The sequence below is a fragment of the Thunnus thynnus genome, chromosome 14 (assembly GCF_963924715.1).
Source record: "Thunnus thynnus chromosome 14, fThuThy2.1, whole genome shotgun sequence".
Taxonomy (NCBI): domain Eukaryota; kingdom Metazoa; phylum Chordata; class Actinopteri; order Scombriformes; family Scombridae; genus Thunnus; species Thunnus thynnus.
Genome location: NC_089530.1, coordinates 1,977,936 through 1,998,911, shown reverse-complemented (window position 1 = coordinate 1,998,911; position 20,976 = coordinate 1,977,936). Strand labels below are relative to the sequence as shown.

Here is a 20,976-nt window from a genome sequence, read left to right as displayed (position 1 = left end):
ATGATACTGATAATACCAGAGCCTGTATTATTATTTAACCTCTGATAATTGCACAGAAAGAGGAATCAAATTATAGCATATTGGCAAATATGGAAATAAAGACAATATTACAATTGTGCAGGAAGGAAAGCTGCTGCTGGTAGAGAAGAAAACCAACACTGCCAGAAAACATGAGCTGAACATTTCTCTCAGCTTGAAGTGTGAAATATGATAAATATCTTTAATGATGAAGTTTACAAGTACTAAGAAAAGTATCCTATGTTAATGCTGACAAGTGAAATTGACTTATTGTATTAAAACGTCTGTTGTGTTGTGTATGTTTTCTAGGATCAGACCGATCGTCTCCGGTCCCCACGTCGATTCCCCCCATGCCAGTACCGTTAACAACATCTCCAGCCCAGGCTCCCTCTCCCCTGAGCCAGTCCCCCCTCATCTTGCAGCCCCTCGCCTCTCCTCTGCAGGTGGGGGTCCCGCCCATGTCCCTGCCAATCATCCTAAACCCCGCCCTCATCGAGGCCACATCTCCGGTACCACTGCTTCCTGGTCCCAGACCCACAAGCCCCTCTGACGAGGTCAAGTAACAGAACTGCAGCTCACATAAAACCTCCACTCAATACAACACCAACAGACAACCACCCATTTTAAAGGACCAGTGTATAATATTTAGGGGGATCTATTGGCAGAAATATTGGCAGAAATAGAATATAATATTCATAAGTATGTTTTCATTAGTGTATAATCCCATGAAAATAAGAAGTGTTGTGTTTACATTACCTTAGAATGAGCCCCTTATGTTTCTACAGTAGCCCAGAATGGACAACTTGAATACAGGGCGTTTTGCCTTTTTCATGAGTTTCGTGGCCACCGTAGGTTCTCCAACATGCTCTGCAACCTCACCACCACTAAATCCTACACACTGGTCCTTTAACAGCCGGACCCAACACCAACCAATTAGATGTGACACCTTAATCATTCCACATTTGAAGGGAAAATACACCTAAACATCTCACACTGTTAAAAAACAACCATGATGATGATGCACCTTGCATATGATATATGCCATTTCTTTAGCTATATTGTGGATTACTGGATAAATAGAGACAGTGTCATATCATGTCCACATATTTTGGAGCAGAAAATGGAACACTGAAGTTGTTGAAAATCATTCCAGGAAAAATATTACGAGTGGGTTTAACAAAAATTTTAATTACAACCAGATCACTGAGGTCCTGTCCTCTTTTTTGGGGGGGGGATTTGAGTTTTTTTCTTCTACTGCACACAGTGAGAATTTCACAGGCTGATCCAACATGTTGTAGATGCACTACATTTAAATTAGACTTTTTGTAGGTCAACATGTAAAAATATGATGAAGGTGTAAGGAAGGCTTTAAAGGATAAGTCTGGTGTATTCTGTAATATTATTATAATCAATAAATCTCATATAAAGAACCAAACCAACAATGTGATGTCTGTAACACTGAACCCCAAGTCCATCAGTTCTACTCAAAACATTGATCTTTTTTTAAAAAAAAAATCACAAATACATAGTTTTATTTTTAAAACACAGTCATTTCCTGTAAAATAATGTATTTGTTTGGGACTCTTTTCAGCGCTGGATGAATCCACTGAGTGTTTCTGACAGCAGGACGGTGTGTGTGTGTGATTGAGTCTAAATAGACTACAGTGTGTGTGTTCCTGGTCACCCTGTGTGTCTCACTGACATGTTTTTAATAGTTTTTGGACATCAACGGAGCTCTATGACACATAATGCTTATTAGTAGATCAATTCATTGTTAGTTTGGGTCTTTACAATGAGATATCACCAGACTGATCCTTGAACAGCATTTAGATACTGTGAGGAAATCAGATTTACAGAAGATAATATATACATATATAATAGTTAGCTGAATAAAGTAAATATGGAAAAATACAAATCATTTTTGTTTTTGGAGTCTAATTAAAGTTTTCCGGGTTGGGTAATTTGTTTGGGGGGGTTAGGACTCATGACCTGGATATCACAGGTTGTCTAACAGTGTTAGAATGTGAGGGTGGAATTACTCCTAAAATGGTCAATATCAGGTTCATGTATTCAAATGCATGAGTCTGATGTTGGAAATGATTCAAGCTGTGGTATAAAATAGTAAATATCCATAACTGGAGTTTAACGGAGCATCATCACTCCCATGTTTTCTCATGAATTTTCATTGGGAACATCTGCAGGATACACTTTTTTTCTTCCACATAACCCCCCCACCCCTCCCCACTGTTTTTAACTTGATAAGACCAGGCTGACCTCATCGCTTCACTCACACATCTCCTGTGCTTCTTATTAATCTAGAGATTTCAGGCAGGGACAGTAAAGAGCCACATGAGTAAGTTATTTGGATTTTAGGTACTGCATGTTGTTGATTAAATAGGATTTGCTTGGACTTTGGACTTCAGTTGTGTTATATGACACCACTGAGGGATCAGCGTCTCATTTCAAACTGTACAGATACAGACTTTATTTATATACCTGTGATTTTTTTTTCTTTCTTTCATAGAGGCCAAATTCTATTCTGTTCTCCTGTAATGGCCAGAGACACAGGTGACGCTGGCCTGTACTGTTCATTTCTATCTGTTTCTTTTAAATTCTACATGAGCTTTTTGATCCCCCACGACAACATAAAACAAGCTTTGATTTCGGGCACCTTATGAACTCCCCCTCCACTAAATGAAGAGGAAGAGGGATTGTGTGCACGTGTAGCCTTTCTCAGAGGGACTGAAGATGTCATGTCTACAATATTCCAAAATGTAGATAGTAGAGTCTGCGGTGAGCTCGCTGCACTGTACAGAGGAGAGGTAGACATCCAAATAGTGACTTCTATGGTTAAGTCTAACAGATCATTAAAAAAGTGCAGTATTGATGTCATTTTATCATGTTTCTCATGTGGTTTGTGTAGCTCGCTGTGTACAACATGGCACACATGGTTAGACCCCAGGGCCTGAGCAGCTCTTCATCATACCAGAAGTACATCTAAACTGAATTCCTTAAATGTAACACTCAATTTCTGGCACTGAAATATTTCACTTCAAAAACCATCTATCTTCATGTATGTTTATCTCCTCTTTTCAGCAGGTCATTACAGGTGCTGCAGTTACACAAACTTGATTTTAAAGATGCAGAAAACTTTAGAATCATGTTTCTTCCATATCTGTGTGTTCTGTACAGTAGGTGTACATGTGATATACTGTGCAGAGCATTTGAAGTTACACGAAACATCAGATAACAACATAAAGAGTTTGTCATGGAGGTCCAGACCCCAGGATTATTAGGTTACACACACAAATACACACACACAGAGCTGTGTATTTTTCAGGGTTCACAAATTCAGGGAGAAAACTTAAGTATCTAATATTTAAAAGACTGTATTCAAGTTGCACAAATCCTGATTTAAAAATTCAAGTCAGCCAAAGTTCAGACTTGATCATCTGAACATCAGTATCCAAGAACGCTGCTGCTTTCTTGTTTTACAGGCAGAACATAAACTGATGGGATAGACCTGATTTTTTTTTTTTTTACTTGACTTGAATTTTTATATCAGAATTTATCTGAGCTGAATATGAGCAACTTGAATGTCATTTCATGAATACTGGACACTTGACTCTTCTATCAGAATTTGTAAACCCTACTACAACAACAACAAATCATAAATCAAGTTTGTGAAATTGCACCACTTTCATTACTCTCTAGAAATGTCAAAGATGTGAATTCAAAGCACATGAATTCAGACAGAAGTCAAATATTTCAGTACTATAAATGCAGTTTTATTTCAATCTTAATATAGCAGGTAAATCTCTCAATGACTGCAGATATTAAGTTGCTTCTGAAATTCAAAATATTATAGCCATTATTTTGCTTCCATACAAATCTGTTGTTGCATGCTGATTGTGCCTTGTGTACAACGACATGTACTCTGTTGAGATTCATTCGCCATTTTAATGCCAAATATGTCACCCAGACTGTGGTGTGGATGTGGACAGAAAGTTGATTCAGAGTGGCCCTGGGATTCTCTCAGTGATGTTTAATGTTATTTATTGAGTGTGGAGAGATGAGATGGACGTCTCCACTGCAGTACAGCTGACATGGATATAGTATGTGTGTGTCGGACAGGTAACACTACAGCCTTATAGAGCTACCAACATGAGACAGCCGGAAGATTCAGACATTTTGTAAGCTGTGTGTTCAGTTGTTGTACGGGACTCTTCCATATATCAGGAGCTGATTCTTGCTTGAACAGAAAATTACATGAATATAATGTGTATATATAAATGAAAGGTAATGTACTTTTTACAATGTAATAAATATAATGAAAGAATGGTTTTGTGTCGGTTTTTTTTTACCCCCATGAAATAAAGGCTGTATTCACTAAGGATCCTATGTTACCAGCAGGAGTCTTTCTAAACATCACTATGACTGGCCTTTGTCAGTCAGAGAATGTGAAATAAAATATTCATCAGTATACAGGGGCATGACAAGGAACTTTAATTCCACTCAACTGTATAAATCTTCATCCTCTGATGGTTCATATAGCACCAGTTCTACCTGATCATCCATCAAATCTGATTAATTCATTTATTTATTGCAGTTGGTGACTGTTTCATGTATACCACATGAACTGTCAAACAAATTGGGGTCTGGAGAGCACAGTTTTGGTTTATCAGTCACAGGGTGCAGAGTACCAGTGATGGTGATTTGTAAGTAAACTGACTAAATCCTTATTAACTCACCATTAGCAGAATATACTCTTAAAATGTCATTATTGTATTTTTATACAATTCTGACATGGCTCGGGGTATCTCCTGCAGCTGCTGACTGATTTTAGAACTAAAATGCTTTGTGAATCAGTCTCAGACCAAAAGCCTTAGACTCTTAAAAGGGGACCTATGATGCTCATTTCCAGCTCTATATTATTATTCTGGGACTCCACGAGAGTAGCTTTGCATGATTCACAGTTCAAAAACTCTTATTTATCTTATACTGGCCCTCTATGCAGCCCGTCAGTTTGGCCTCTGTATCTAACAGTCAGTCTTAGCTCCTGTCTCTTTAAGCCGATGACTCTATAAAGAAATACATCACGAGCCGATGTCAGCTTGTGCTTAAAGTAGAAAAAAAAATGTTGGAAACTGAGTGATCAGAGCAGTCTGAGTCAGTGCTTTTTGATCACAGGGATTACTTCTACATATGTTTACCTCATTATTTGACGCTTTGGCCACGTTTAATATGAACATCCAACATCACATTATATATGACATGAAAATAAGGAAAAGTATAATAGGTCCCCTTTAAGTTAGGAGTTATTTTTAAAGGACAAGTCTGGTGATATTCTATATTTTCCTTCAAGTCAACAAATCTCATGTTTGATATATCTTCTCCCTCTATACTGTCGAGTTCCATTGTTGTCCAAAAACTATTAAAAACACATCAGTGAGCCACACTGTTGCACTGGGTGACATGTTTCTTCATCATCATGAACACTGTAGTTTAGTTTAACTAAGTCATACACACACACATGCTCACACTGTCCTGCTGCCAGAAATACTCACTAGAGCACCAAATGTGGATTCATAAAAACTACAAGTGACCAGCTGTTTTAGAAAATTACAGAGCCTCCTGTATGATTTACATCTTCAGTAGAAACCAATGGGATTGGAGCTGAGTGCCGCAGACAGAGTAGGGAGTCAGGAAGTATAAGAGACGGACTAACACTGTTTGTTTGAGTCTGAACATGGGATTTGTTGACAGTAAGAAAAACATAGACTAACACATCCATTATCCTCTAAGAGTTTCTCCTCACTTGACCAGTCAGGTTGTCAGCTACTGTTATAGCCTCAGAATGTTCTGTAGTAGAAGTACAAATGATTTATGCTATCTAACACTCTTTCTCCAATCAAGTCATTCCTCTAACAATATCCTCTTAAGTGAGACAAAAGAAAATGGTCTCTGGTGTAAAACATCTGAGTTTTTATTTCAAAGCAGAATGAGAACCACAGTTTTTTTTAGTAAACTAACTGTATCAGAAACTACAGAGGCCAGGAAAAAAAACTGTTATATTTGTACATGGAATGTAAAAACATCAGTGAAACAAGGAACCATAATGGCAGACTGTACGGATTTAAATTATCTAATTGATAAAGAATGCAATCTCTTGAAGGGACAGTGTAACATAAATGTGAACAGCACTCCACTCACAAATATTTTTTTTCCTCTGTTACCGAGACAAATTCCACATCAAACCCTCTACTGTCATCACCTATCTACACCATCAGCAACAAACAACAGTTAGAAAAACACCCCTTAAAACAGGAATCCTCACTTGGCGTCCAGCTTGGCCATTTCCTGAAGGTATATTCCAATGCTCTCACTGTCAAACAGCACAAAGTAAATGTTTTTCAGAGAGGAGCTGGTGGACGACACAAAATGGTTGGAGATGGCCTTGAGGATGAGCTGGGCGGCTGTTTGCTTTGGGAACCCATTCCTGTAAAAGAGATTCAGGTTAGACATGGCAAACGAATTTGTAGTGAGCAACAGCCGCCAATAAAAGACTTTTTAACAGTGTTTTCATTGCTGAAGACTCATGTACATGAACTGTGAAATGTCACAACTGTCATAACTGCTGTTGATGTTTTCAAAGTTGCATGGAATTGTGGTTGTGACCCAACAGCTTTTACATTCATTTCATTCCACTTCATTCAGTCTGACATCATCTTCACATTCTCCAGGAAGTCCAGATCCATTAGTTTTAAAGCTCATCACCAAAACACTGCACAGACAAGATTTTACAACTCTCAATTTTATCATGCGGCAACTCTTTGGCTGCAAAGATCATGTGTCGACAGACTGGTTGTTCAAATGGAGGCTGTGTTTTTTCATGCAGTGTCTATTTACAGCCTTAAAGGACAGGTTTATAATTTTTCAAGTGTGTCTTAAAACAACAGTCAGGTGTCCATATGAACAGTGAAAGAGGTTTTCCTCGCTGTAATCATTCCTCCTGTTCATACTAGCTATTAAAAGATCCCCTTCAAATGTGCTTTCAATGTAAGTGATGGAGGCCAAAATCCACAGTGTGAAGCTTATAAACATAGCACAAAAAGTAAGGAAATTTGTGTTTGGTAGATTATTTCTTTGTTGTAACAATTCTTCTTGGCAATAAATATTGTACCATTGGAAAGCCTGTTTATTTCCCTTTTGATTGGTGCCACATTGCAGTAAGGAACATGCATTTGTTTGTGGGATGAGCAGCAGAGCTGAGTATGTGGGTTGCACCCATGAAAAATATGCCAAATCTTCTCTGCCAATGCCAAACAGCTTATTCTGCCATTGACTCTTGTTTGGTATTTGGTGGATTAGAAGATTGAAGTTTGAAGAAACAAGACATATTGGCAATTTAACAATTTATTCATTTAACAAACAGGAGCCTCAGTAGCATGTGGAAGAACCATACACATCCACACCTCCTCCTCATGCTGGTCACCAGCCTGGTCACACACTGCTGTGAGATGGCATCCCATTCTTCAACCAGAATTTGTCGCAAGTCAGCCAACGTGGTTGTGTTGGTTACTCTGGCATGAACAGCACGTCCAAGCTGATCCCACAAGTGTTCAATGGGGTTGAGGTCAGGACTGCTGGCAGGCCATTCCATCCTCTCCACTCCTAAATTCTCGAGGTAGTCTCTGATAAACCCCGCTCTGTGGGGGCAAGCGTTGTCATCTTGGAGGACAGAGTTCGGTCCCAGACTGTGGAGATATGGGATTGCCACTGGTTGCAGAATCTCATCTCAATATCTCTCTGTATTGAGATTGCCTCTGATGATGACAAGCCTTGTTTTTCCAGTGAGGGAGATGCTGCTCCACACCATCACACTGCCTCCACCAAAAGACGTGACTCTGTCGGTGCAGCAATCAGCATAGCGTTCTCCGCATCTTCTCCACACTTTGACCCTACAATCCAACTGCCGTAGGCAGAATCTGGACTCATCGCTGAACATAACATCCCTCCACATGTTCCAGTGCACGTGTTGCCGACACCAGCGCAAAAGGGCCTGATGGTGAAGGGCAGTCATGGCAGGCCTCCTGACAGCACCTGGGGGTACCAGAAGCTCAAAACAAGAGTAAATAGCAACAGCAAAATAAGCTGTTTGGCATTGGCAGAGAAGATTTGGCATATTTTTCATGGGCGCAACCCACATACTCGGCTCTGCTGCTCATCCCACAAATGCATGTTCCTTACAAATGTGGCACTATTTAAAAGGGAAATAAACAGGCTTCCTAACGGTATAAGATTTATTGCCAAGAGGCATTGTTACAACAAAGAAATAATCTACCAAACACAAATTTCCTTACTTTTTGTGCTAAGTTTATGAGGCTTCAGCAGTCTGAGTTAGTCATATCAAGTGGATATCTGACACATTTACAGTCTTTTTAGCATCAAATTCCCTCTTTGTGTTTCCTCAGACAGTGTTCCCCTGTTGAGCTGTAGTGGAAGTATAGTAACAAAAAGAGGGACTTTGGCACTAAAAAGACTGTAACGTTGAAAGATATCTACTTGATTTGACTCATTTGGACGCTGAAGCTTCATATTAGCTTCACATCAACTTTTAAATACATTTTTGCACAGAAGGAGGACTGTGGATTTTGTCCCCCATCACTTCTATTGTAAGTGCATTATGAAGGGATCTTCTAATGGTCAGTATGAACAGGAGGAATGATTACAGCAAGAAAAACATGTTTCAATGTTCATTTGGGCTCCTGACTGTTGTTTTAAGAAAAATTGTGAACACGTCCTTTAACCCCAGCAGCCATTACAGAACAACTCTTGATATTCAAAACAACCAACCACAACTGTTATAACCCTTTTCAGACATGTAATACATGTTACATGTAAGTGTGCTGCCTCCATCTATCTGTTAAAGATACAGGTAAATGTTTACCTGTTTACCTAAGTGACATAAATGCTCCTCACGGCTTCATTCAGAGATGACAGGTCAGTTACAGAGAGAGCCAGCTGGTTCACAGCAGGAACTCTGTCGCTGCTGCAGAACAGCAGTGAGATGAAAAGTGATGATATGAAGGAAGAAGAGTGTTTGTTCTCTCTCAGATTGCATCACTGATGGACGCTGAAACCTGTTTTGCTGTTGAAGTCTTAATGAATGACCATCTGCTCCTCACAGTAAATCCACTGATACATTTTATCATCGATTCATTAGATAGAGAACTCTGCTGAGTGTTTTATAAAGAATTACAAGACTCAACACACATGTATGTAAAGCGTTTTGCTATATATTTATATTTTCATTCTTGCCAACTGCACTGTGAGGGGGAAAATTGTTTTTATAGACTGATGTGATCTGAGAACAACTTCAATCTGGCTGTTTCACAGTGTTTTATAGTTGACTTTATTTTCTTTGCGTGAGAGATGATGATTAAATAATAAACATATTATGGGGATTTTAGGGTGGAGAAACACAATGTGTAATAAACCTCATGCTGCTGTAGTCTTCATGTTAATCTGACAGTTCAGACTCTTGTTATGTTCAAAGTGCACTGAAACTAACATCTGGGGCCTCTCAACAGCTGGACAGACGTCAACTCTCAAGGTCAGGAAGAACTCGGCTCTCCTGACATGCTTGTCAACTTTGAGTGAAGCAAACCTTTACAGTTACAGCACTGATTGACACACAGAGGGTTTGAAGTACAGCGAGTCCTCACCGTCCAGCAGGAAGCGAAGGGAAAGCCACAGACTTGAGCTTCTTCTCCTCTGCTGCTGAGAGGCAGTTCTTCACTGTCTTTTCTAGCTGGTCCTCACACTTTTCTGAACCCCACTGAGGGACGTTACAGTGGATGATGAAGCGCGCTGCCATCCCACTGGCCTGGCTCACTGCCACTGCAGGATGCACACACACAAACACATAGTCTGAACTTATAATACATTCATTCTGTGGCACATATGAGTGATGGAAGCAGTGGTTCCCAACGTCTACTTGCATTTGTTTTGACCAGTTAATCCAGTAAGTGATTTAGATGAATATATTTAGAGGCCTGAAGAGAAAAAACAAACATTATCTTGCGTAACATAAATTTCTTGTGTCTTTTGCTTTCCTATTCTGTTAATCATGTCACAACACATTTTTATGGAGTTACTTTTGCATCTTTACTGTGCAATCCAGCAGAAAAGGTTTGCAATAAAAAAAAAGACTTGAAAGCAAAACTACTGACACTGCAATCAAAAAATGTTTTATTGCAAGTAAAATACATTTGTGATTAAAATGTGAATCAAAAACTTTGGTTTGCATGTCCAAAAGTTTTGCTTGCTGTTGAACTGAATTTTGTGGACGGAACCTACGCTGAAAGATGTAAAACACGTCTCTATTGGCCAGTCTCAAACGGAGTGGCAACATCCATGTCCACACATAACTTCTGTCCTAGTAACGGCAAGAATGTTATGTTTGAACTGGTGCATGTGGATTGCTTTTGTTTAACAATCTGTGATGTTGAAATGTGGGTTAAAAATTCGTATTGTTTTGTCAGCCTGCTTGCAACCAATTACAACATCACAGATTGTTAAACAAAAGCAGTCTACATGCACCTAACATAACATTCTTGCGATTACTAGGACAGAAGTTATGTGTAAACGTACCTGTGCAAAACTCCCTCTCTCGATTACTAACATGGATGTTGCCAAGCTGTCACTCCATTTGAGACTGGCCAATAGAGACATTTCTTATATCTTTCAACGTAGGTCCCGCCCACGAAATGCAGCTCAACAGCAAGCAAAACTTCTGGATTCACAAATGAAACTTCTGCATTTTAATCACAAATTTATTTTATTTGCAATAAAATATTTTTTGATTGCAGTGTCAATAGTTTTACTCTCAAATCTATTTTTTGATTGCAAACCTATTCTGTTTGATTTCATAATAAAGACGCAAAAGTAACATATTTTGTCTTGTGACACTCACAGGGGGGTTAGAGGACAAGTGTGTAAGATTAAGTGGCATCCAGCAGTGAGGTTGGAGATTGCAACCAACTGAGTATCCCTCCCCTCACCCTCCCCTCCAAGCGTGTAGGAGAACCTACGGTGGCCACAAAAATCACAAAAAACCCGAAAAGCCAACTCAAGAGCCAGTGCTTTGTTTGTCCATTCTGGGCTACCGTAGAAACATGGCTGTGCAACATGGCAGGCTGTGTGGAAGAGGACCCGCTCCATGTGTAGATATAAAACGCTCATCATAACGAAAACACAACAATTCTAATTTTCATGGGATTATACACTAATTAAAACACACTTATCAATATTATATTCCATTTCTGCAATGTCCATTTTGCTAGATGCCACAAAATTCTAAACACTGCACCTTTAAGAGAAGTTGTCATATTCACCAATGTTCTTGTCTGTCTTGTCTAGATTCTTCTCAGGGGTTCAAAAGAAATTAAATCATGTACAGACAGTCTGTTCTCCACAGGGGACTTGTAACACCTTCATCTGAAAGACTGCAGTTTAAATGTTACAAAATCAAAATTCAAATCAAAATCTAAAAAACTGAGAAAAAAATGAAATAAAACTAAAAGTAGCAGCTGATCAGCATTTTCAGGCAAGTTGGAGTGCAGGTGAACATCACCTATTATGGAATGTATTCTGTCCTCTACCTCTGTGGAGATGCCTGCACATCAGCTTGACCAACATCCGCTTTTGTAATGTTGGATCACTTTGCTTTAGAAAGATGTTTTTGTCATCTAATAATTCATTATTTCTGTCTGGCACAGTACTGACCACTCTATATTTATAATATTTTCTATTTTTTCAGGCCCCATAATACAGCTCCTCACACTGCTGCATTTGTTCTGTTTTTGTCTGCTCATGTCAATCTGCTGGATTCATTACTCATAAAGTTTTAAAAAGCACAAAGAGAAACCAAACAATAATCTGTCAGTGAAAGGTGTTGATGGAGGGCAGCGAGCGCAGCAGGAAGGAAGCTATTAAACAGCCTGTAGACAGTAGTGCAGGGATGGATCAGCACATTTATGTCCCTTCACTCACAGTGGAGCATCAGTTGGCACTGAGGCTCCATTTAAAACACTAATCTCAAACTCCCTGTCAAACAGCACTAGCTTCCCGCGTACCTGATGCTACCTCCAAAGGCCCCTGTGCTTTCCGCAGCTCTTTGACTCCGTCCAGGAATTCTCGGCCTCCAGCTTTCTCCAGAGCGTTGCCTACAGGCACAACACAGCAGCAGCAGGTGAGCAGAGGAAATCTGAGAACTTGGTAAGAATACAAAATACATGTTAACACTGCCTCCTCACCTACACCGTCTTTGAGGTCCATCTCTGCATTTGTCGGATTTATTATCCCCTCCACCTTGATTGTTCCGATTTTGCTGATTTCACTCTCTGTTAGTGAAAGCTGTGGATTCACACAGTCATCAGCATCGGGTGAGACAACATTCTGTATATGCTTTATGTGACATGATACATATTGACACAGGAACTATCAGCAGCCTCAGCTCTGGTCTTCAGTGTTACCTTTTGTCCGAGGAACAAGCTCTTTGCTGAGAGGATGGTGAATCCATCTCCAGGACCGTCTTCCACTGTGGAGTTTGGTACAGACTCTTTGTCATTGTCTGTGCTCTTTGCCAGATGGAGGAAAAATGAAACAATTAAACCCCACTTACATCACAACAGGATTAAAGAAATCTTTTTCAGTATTGACAGAAATGTGTCTGTGGCACTCAGGAAAGATTTCTAACTTTAGATTTGATTTGATTTGATCAAAGTTCTTCATTTAACACAAGTTAGGCAGATTTCATTATATGCAAAAATCAGTTAGTATGTTGAGCATGAAAGTTCTTTTTTGACCTTGGAAATTTTAACTATTTGACCTTGGAAATATTTGAACTAATCAGTAACCATAACTCAAGAAGCACTAAGTGGCCTTTTCCAGAGCTTTCAACCACATCTCATCTTGAGTTCAGTTTCATGTGTTTGGACTTGATCTCTGAGCTGCTCAGACTTGAACTTCTCATGAACTTGACTTCAGTCATCTTGACTGAAGTCCTGCCATGAGATGCAGTTGAAAGCTCCAGAAAAAGTGGACTTTGACTTGAGATTAAAAAATGTTTACATTTCCCAAGCTGTTATTTCAAAAAGTATTGTTTTGGAATCTGAACTGAAACTCAGGTATTCACACTAATATTGTACATTTTCCAGTGAACGCCATGATGAAAAGGAATAAAATAGAACAGAAATTAGAAATTCAATAGATTGAATTAAGTCTATTTGTGTTTGACATGAGTGTCTTTGAACTGGACATTTTCTAAGTGATGACAGGAAGTTAATAATAGATAAGAGTATGAAAGAAGTTATCAACATATCAGCTTCTGATGTGTTCCATGCACCACTAGAGGCCTCAGTATGCTTCTAACAGACTGGTTTGTATGACTCATGTCTACAGGCAAAAGTCTTTTACCTGTTTTCGGCCACACCAGACGGCAGCTTACAATTCTGTGTGTTGTGTGTCTTTGTAGTCACGACAGTTGGGACAGTTGTGCACATGAAAAGTGAGAGAAGCAGCTGTGTGAAGAACACTACTTTGACACCTCTGCACACGTGGCCAATCACTGTGTAAAGTCTTGATTTTGTTACAAAAATAGTTTTAGTTTTTCAGAGATTCTGTCAGAAGGCACTTTGTTGGAAGTATACTGAGGCCTTAATAACCACCAAAATCATTATGTTGAGCGGACCAACCTTTGGCTTACGGCCTCGTTTGCCTTTGACCTTTTTGAAGGATTTGACGAGTTTCTTGCTCTTGGAGCGTTCTTCCTGCTTCTCAGGGACGGACGCCTGGCTATCCACTTTCACCCGGCCTCCCCTCTTCTTGGAGAGCAGCTCTGGGTGGATCCGAGGCAGAACCCCTCCATTTGATATGGTCACGCCCCGCAAAAGCTGACGGAGAGGACATTTCAGAAATAGAGTTTGACTGTGGACTGTTACACATCATACAATAACACTTAACACACACACACACACACACGGATATGTCGTGTGTGTGTGTGGTGTGTAGCAGCTGTGGTTGTTCCCAGCTGAGGTTAACTTCAGTGTTGGGGTACTTCACACCCTCTGAAATATTAGCTGCAACACACACCACCTGCTGTCAGCTGACACCTACAGTATCACCACACACATGCCTCACACTCCAGGGGAAAGACTCTAATAAAATGTCACATCATCATGACAGGACAGTAACTAACGTAACAGTGTTTCTGCAACTCTAACAAAATTCAAACACCATTTCTTATGGCTGCATCTTTGGAAAGATATGAATGTCTTGTTCAACATTTAGACATGTTGTCAAAAGGTTTCCCCCGACACAAGATATCTCTGTAAACTCTACGATCTTTGCTTTAAAGTTCTGAGAATGTGAACAAAGATCTGCTGCTTAACATGTTTGTAATGACTAGATGAGGTTAAAGGTGCAGCAGGCAACCTGATCCACTGGCAACCCCGGAGAGCAGAGAGAGATATGTCTTTGAACGTTGAGGTCTTCATTACTTAGAGACCATGCTAGGGAGTGTCACTCATTTGAATGTGGGCTGGGGTTATGGGGGTGTCAGTGAGTCCAGCGTTCTCTGAGCCCATTTGTACTTGATTCTTCATTTTTCAGCTTCACTCCCTGTAAGGAGACTCTTTCCCACCAGTGAGCAAGCAAACAACTCATTTAAAGCTGCACTAATCAGTTCCTTTATATTTGCTGGATGAGTCCAAATGAATGCTAATGTTGCTGTGTGTGTGCTGGATGTGTAGATTAGGGATGTTCTGATATCTGCTTCCATTTTGGATCCAGTTCCTGGTCAGCAAAATACTTGAATTTGTTCAAGGACCACTTTGCTGATTTTCAAACTTATCTCAATTGATCCAAATTAGGGATATAGTGTGAAAAACAACTATACAGTCTCTGTGTCTCTGGGGAACAGCTGCAAAATCTGTTCTTCCAGCACCAGTGTCATCATTTGATGCGTACAGTGACGTTCAGTAGTTGGGGTCAGGGAAGAACTACAGGCTATATAGGTAGTGGTGCCTTCAAGGAACGTCAAAACACACTAGCGATAGGGAAAATCAGACACTAAAATATGATACTACTAAATACTTTAAAATATCATCATATCTGGAAGAAAACTAGTGACATGATACAAGGCTGCATATCATGCTGTGGAATCAGATAACAGTGTGGAGGAGGAAGCTGCATTACAATGGCAGCTGAAAGAAAGCTGAAAGCTTTGCAGCATTGACCAGTGACCGGTGAGGATCGTCAGAGAGAATGGAGACAGACTGAAAACTCTGCTTTGCGGTGCTTTGGTAAACCTGAATGTGTTTTCTGACAGAACTTTATATCGGATTTGAACTCTGAATACAGAACAGTGAACAGCAGTGTTAAGTTACCTGTTAATTTGAAGTTAACTTTTGTGCCTGCATCCAGTTTGAGCACAATCCGGAGTCTGACTCATCATTGTCAGAAATAGGTAAAAGACGCAGTGGTTGGTTGCAGTTTTTCACCACTTCATCCACGATTGTTTCCCAAAACAAGCTCAAATGGAGACAGCAGACACAGAGGTGTTTTGACTTTTTTGACTATTCATTGGCGGCTCTGGCTTGTGTGCAGCCATGCAGCTCTCAATAAGTTTGTAATGATCAACATAACTGACTTCAGCGCGCTGTTTGTTTTATGATCCTTGCACACTGGTACAATATATCCAGACAGGATGAGGTTAAACGTTTTGTAAATGAAAATAAGCCTCAGTAAAGAGATATAATGCTGTTCAGTCTTTGCTAAATGGCCACTCTGCTGGCCATAAACACACCATCAGTAGACACAGTTAGTCTGAGTGGACGTGATGCGCGCAGTGCATTCTGGTTGTTGTAGGATTCCCCCTCAAGAGCAGTATGGGGAATCTACAGCCTTTTTCTCAGTTTTCTCTAGTCATAGGGCATCAATTTCAAAAACATTTGGACATTTCTACTACATAGGTGACATAGCTTTAAGAAATCATCATATTCACAGTGGTGAATTTTCCCTTTAAGCTCTGCTGCTGTAGCTAATTGTGGCCCTGTTTACACCTGGTATTAACATCCGTCTCAGGTGATCTGATCACAAGTGGACAGCTCTGAGTACAGGTGTGAACGCACTCAAGACGCATTGAGGACGGATTGAGATCCAATCATTCAGACCACATTTGGAGGTGGTCTGGGCCACATGTGACCACATTCATTTAGCAGTGTAAATGCAATGCGTCCTGGACCATACTGAAGGACCACCTAATCAACTGATGTTCTCTATTTTCCAGCAGACTAGACACAGGACCCTCCATCCAAAGCTGTTCAACTGGTCTGATAACAGGATAAACAAATTATTTCATTTTTCATGTGAATTAAAAACGTCCCGTTTTTTGCTGTTTTTCACGTTCTCCTGACTGGTTTCCCTCTTCAAATCAACAATTACAATAGAACCATTAATTTTTCGCTTATCTGTCTAAAAAAACATTTCAGAAGTTAAACGTAGCTGCATAGTTTCCTCTGTCCAGTTAAGTTGATAACGACAGTTTTTAGTTTTGATGTGCTGCTCGACATGATGAGCTCAGGATCTATCAGGACGGCTGCTTTGGATGTGTAGAAGAACACAGAACATGAATGAACATTATATCCTGACCGCTGCTGTCGGTGTGTTGGAGATTTAAATAATCAATGAAGTTATGCTGTTGTGTCTTGTGTGTAAATGCGCACAGTGTCTCTGAATGGAGACGTGCATAACTCTCTCTCTCTCTTAATGCCAGGTGTAAACAGACGTGCTTAAAGCTGTCCACTTGTGATCGAATCACTCGAGACACGTGTTAATACCAGGTTCTGTAAATAAAAAATGTATACAGCAGGTCTCATTACTTTTATTTTTTACATGAATTTATTGGTGGTTATTTTGACCAATATTTTAAATTGGAAATCAGACAATAAAAATCTGTTACATAACAAACAGTTTATAGTTTTCTTTCTGTCACTTACTTGAGAAGTCCTGGTGAGCTTCCCCTCACTCTTCTCTTCACTATATTGTGAACTGACAGCGACTTCAAGAGGATTCTGTTTACTGTAAAAACTACAGTGTTTTCTTTTAGCAGAACACACAACAGAGTTTGGATGCATGAGGACTCGGGTGAACACCAAATTATGTTCCTTTTTAAAAGCCATCTGGCTCATGAAATGAACCTAGCCCACGTGATGACTCTACTACCTAAACTGTAAACACCTACACACAAACAGCGGTCAGCCACTTGTAGAGCAGTGTGTTGTGTGTTACCTGGTTGAGCTCCTCATCGTTGGCCACAGCCAGCTTGATGTGCCTGGGAGTTATTCTGCCTTTCTTGTTGTCTCGCGCTGCGTTTCCCGCCAACTCCAAGATCTCAGCTTAGAGGACAGAAAACAGTGGAGAGCCATCAGACACGCAGCCACTGTGTGACTCTCAGCCCATCAAGAACACAAGTACAGCAGTCGAGAGGATTACACCCAACTATCTTACATGTGGACTGTTGTAACAGTGATCTGTACACACACACACAACAAAGACATGTTAAAAAAAAGTTGGGTTTTTTTTCACTATCCTCTTCTTTTAAACATGATGTTTGTTGTCTAATTCAATTTGATCATAAATGTATAATTTATGATCCTAGTGCTTTGTGGATGGTAATCCAGGAGGACAACTGAAATAAGTTGTAGTGTTTTGTAAGTGTGTGTGTTTTGTCTTTTTCTCATGTTGTATGTTACATGTTGTAAATGAAAATTATTACCGAACATATACAGTATATATATATATATGTACATAATAATAATAATATTGCAAGAAATGGATATTAAACACAACATAATCCAGGATTATTACACTAGTACATTCATTACAAACATATAAAAATGAAAAGTAGGAACAAATATGTCAATGTGTAATATGATATAATATGAAAAACAGTTCATTTAATGGCTTTTAATAACCAACTTTACACCATACAGCGCATGTTTGATTTTCAGCACATGAGCAGATGGACAGGAGATGTGCATGTGTAGACATGTTAACAGCTGGAATGATACACATGCAGAAACATGTTACAGACGCTGAAGCTGAAGTGGACACAGGTATGATAAATCCAATCATGTGACGTTCCCCTACCTGCCAGGTACTCGATGACTGCTGCCATGTAGACGGGTGCACCCATGCCAATGCGGTATTTGTGCGTGCCGGTGCGGAGGTACCTCATCATCCTGCCCACAGGGAAGATGACACCCGCCCGGGCTGAACGGGACAGTTTGGTGGCCTTCTTCTTTCCCCCTCTGGCTGACATCCTGCTCTGGACACAGAGTACAACATTTTTTTATTTTATATTTTTTTAATATCATTTGGCTTGAACTGATCTAATGATATTTTGATTTAATTGCCAAAGAAATGAAACCATGATGGAGATTACTGTAGCACTTACAATGACTGACTGGAAGTGCTGCAGTTAATGAACTACTTTTCCCATAAATCCTTGTGACTGCATTGGATAATTAACTTCATTCAAGTGTATACAAAATGACAGTTAAATGAAGTATGTAGGTATAATACAGCAGGTGGCAGGATCATAGACAGGATTTATGAAATACTGAATCATGTGTCAAAGTTCTCTGAACGCTCAGCACGTTGTGACCACACCACAGAGTGTTTAAAATGTTTTGATTGGATTTGTCATAAATGATTCATTCAACTGTTCAATTATGTTTGTTGTCAATTTTATATTGTAATGTGAACATGTAAAAACTTATCTTCAGTGGCAGAAATAAAACGATATTATTTAAACTATATAACTATAGTTCTTTAATTCTTGTTTTCTTTTATTGGGTTAAAGATTTAAGTTAGTTGAGTCTGGGAATACTGGAATAAGCCGGTTAAATACCTTCACTACTATCTGTTCAATGTCAACTCTCCAAAGCTGCAAAACTTTCCAAACTCTCAGAGAAAATAATGAAGCCATGATCTCAGTGTCAGTGCTGCAGTCCTGCGTGTTGTTTGTTGGTTTGTTTTTTAACACCACTATAGTTTTGTTTGTTTGTTTGTTTGTTCCAAATATCAGACCAACGTGGTGAGCTGATCCTCCAACATGGTTAAAAATGAATGAGGAAGGACTTGAGAAGCTGTTTTCATATGAAACCTTCAGTGTTTCATATATTTAATATCCACTAATTTACGAAGATGTCTGGAGTTGTTTGGCTGCTTAACATCAAATATGCACGAGGGAGACATTCATTTGGACTCATGTTTCTGACTTTTTTTTTTTTTTTTTTTTACAACTGAATAGTAAAGTTCTAGTGAAAAAACACGTCACGTCCACAACTTGTATCTAGGAAGCCATAATGTAGCCCAGTTATTCTTTTTCTTTTAAGCCATATATTGACCGAGGATGTAACGGAGGAAAGGTTACCGCTTCCCCCGAGGTTTCCATGTAAACAAGTCCCAGCAGTGAGCGGTCTGATCGGCTGCGGCCTGTAAGCAGCGCCGCTGGAGCTCACACATTTACATGCATGCACTAACTAACACGCAGCTCACCGCTGGCGTTAAAGGTGGAGGGATATGGCTTGACCGTGCCATGTTCGGCGGACGGACCGAGTGGAAAAAGACGGGAATGTGACCGGAGCCATGTAGGCAAACGTTACTGTAATTACAGAGTCAAACGTTACAGGGAAGCAAGCAACACCTCCTCGACGTAGCTACGCAGACGTTAAACAGGGATTTTTTCTGCTGTTTAAATAGTAGCACAGCCGGTCACGGCAACGTTAGTTTACACGGAGAAGTGGAATTATTTATTAACACGAATTCAGCGGAGGACAAATATGTTCATTTAAGCTAGCTGAATTTAGCTAGGTACACAAAATTATTCAATAACTTACACCTTCTGTGAGACACTTTAGCGTTTTATTCTATAATAGAGACATTAACCGCAACAAGCCATTTCTTTAAACATGCCCCCGCCCGCCTGCTTCCTTTCTTATGTAGCCTCCAATCCTCTGCATGTGTGTAATCTCATCAGACATGGAAAGTAAAGCGTCCCCGTCAATCCGGATATGCGCCGAGGCATGAAAAATGAAAAATCCTCCAAGTTTCTACCTGTTTTGTCCTCTCTCGCGAATCCGCGCGGGCCCGAGGTGCTCCTGTACGGACGACAGACGGATCCCCCCCCGGTGAAAAGACGGCGGGTTTTGTTTTGGTTGTGTTTATTTGCTGTCCTTGTGCGTAATCTTGTTTCCCAACCTGAGGAAAAAAAAACCCACACAGCAAGCAGGAACAGCGGAGTCTGGTCGGAGGCTGGCTCTGTGCTACTGATGCTGCAAAGGGGAAAAATTCAGTGAAAACGCCCCCTTAACATGGCTTCAGTGGGAAAAATGTTGGTTGAAAGGAACGCGATGTGCTTAGAGATAAAGATAGCATTGTGCTTGAAGGCATAGAAGACAGAAATATATATGAATACATTATTCTACAAGCGCCATAAGATCCAAAATTGTACCCAAGAATGGCTTAATATCAGGCCTCAGAGTCAGCCTATAATTTTACTTCACATTTTTCCAGCCCCTCCTCCTGCAATTCGTCAGTGATTTACAGTGAATGTGGATTGACCTAACACACAGCCTGGTCGGCGTGATTCCAGGTCTAACAGGTAGTGTAACTGTATATAAAAAGCTCTCCTTCAACATGCAGACTGGGAGAAGTGAATCAGACAGATGATCCTGCCAGCCTGTTTGATGCATCAGAGGGAAAATCACAAGGGACTTAGAGAGTCACAGCAGCCAATCAGATCCATTGACTCCATCTTTGATGTGTCAAAGCCAATACCTCCATGAAGCGGGATAACAGCCACATTCACTTATTGAGGATATGACT

General features: G+C 40.0%; 2 protein-coding genes across 10 annotated transcripts in view; one reads left to right on the top strand and one right to left on the bottom strand.

Annotated features, from left to right (window-relative positions):
* gbf1 (golgi brefeldin A resistant guanine nucleotide exchange factor 1) overlaps positions 1–4,354 on the top strand; it is a 94,896-nt gene extending 90,542 nt beyond the window's left edge. For all 5 annotated transcript variants that reach the window (XM_067609287.1, XM_067609286.1, XM_067609285.1 and 2 more), the window contains one exon: positions 328–4,354. In XM_067609287.1, the coding sequence (XP_067465388.1) occupies positions 328–581 (254 nt within the window). In that variant the 3' untranslated portion in view covers positions 582–4,354. The remainder of the gene's footprint in view (positions 1–327) is intronic.
* A 1,634-nt stretch (positions 4,355–5,988) lies between these two features.
* On the bottom strand, positions 5,989–20,365 carry macroh2a2 (macroH2A.2 histone). 5 transcript variants are annotated; one of them, XM_067609289.1, is made up of 9 exons: positions 20,206–20,365; positions 18,235–18,412; positions 17,374–17,480; positions 13,779–13,976; positions 12,558–12,662; positions 12,339–12,438; positions 12,159–12,248; positions 9,747–9,921; positions 5,989–6,517 (listed from the first exon to the last, which is right to left on the bottom strand). In XM_067609289.1, the coding sequence occupies exons 2-9, from the start codon at positions 18,404–18,406 to the stop codon at positions 6,352–6,354; spliced, it is 1,113 nt and encodes a 370-aa protein (XP_067465390.1). In that variant the 5' UTR covers positions 18,407–18,412; positions 20,206–20,365; the 3' UTR covers positions 5,989–6,351. The 5 variants fall into 5 exon arrangements, with proteins under 5 accessions (XP_067465390.1, XP_067465392.1, XP_067465391.1 ...); XM_067609291.1 differs by having other exon boundaries at positions 20,350–20,365; XM_067609290.1 differs by having other exon boundaries at positions 18,235–18,407; positions 20,206–20,362.
* Between the last annotated feature and the right edge of the window lie 611 nt (positions 20,366–20,976).

Excerpts from the sequence above, each read along its gene's own strand:
- macroh2a2 (XM_067609288.1), bottom strand. The coding sequence starts at position 19,689 with ATGGCACGGTCAAGCCATATCCCTCCACCTTTAACGCCAGCG. Across the intron at positions 18,413-19,647 it reads CTCCACCTTTAACGCCAGCG|AGCAGGATGTCAGCCAGAGG; the intron begins GTGAGCTGCGTG and ends CTCTGTGTCCAG. Across the intron at positions 17,481-18,234 it reads AGTCATCGAGTACCTGGCAG|CTGAGATCTTGGAGTTGGCG; the intron begins GTAGGGGAACGT and ends CTGTCCTCTAAG.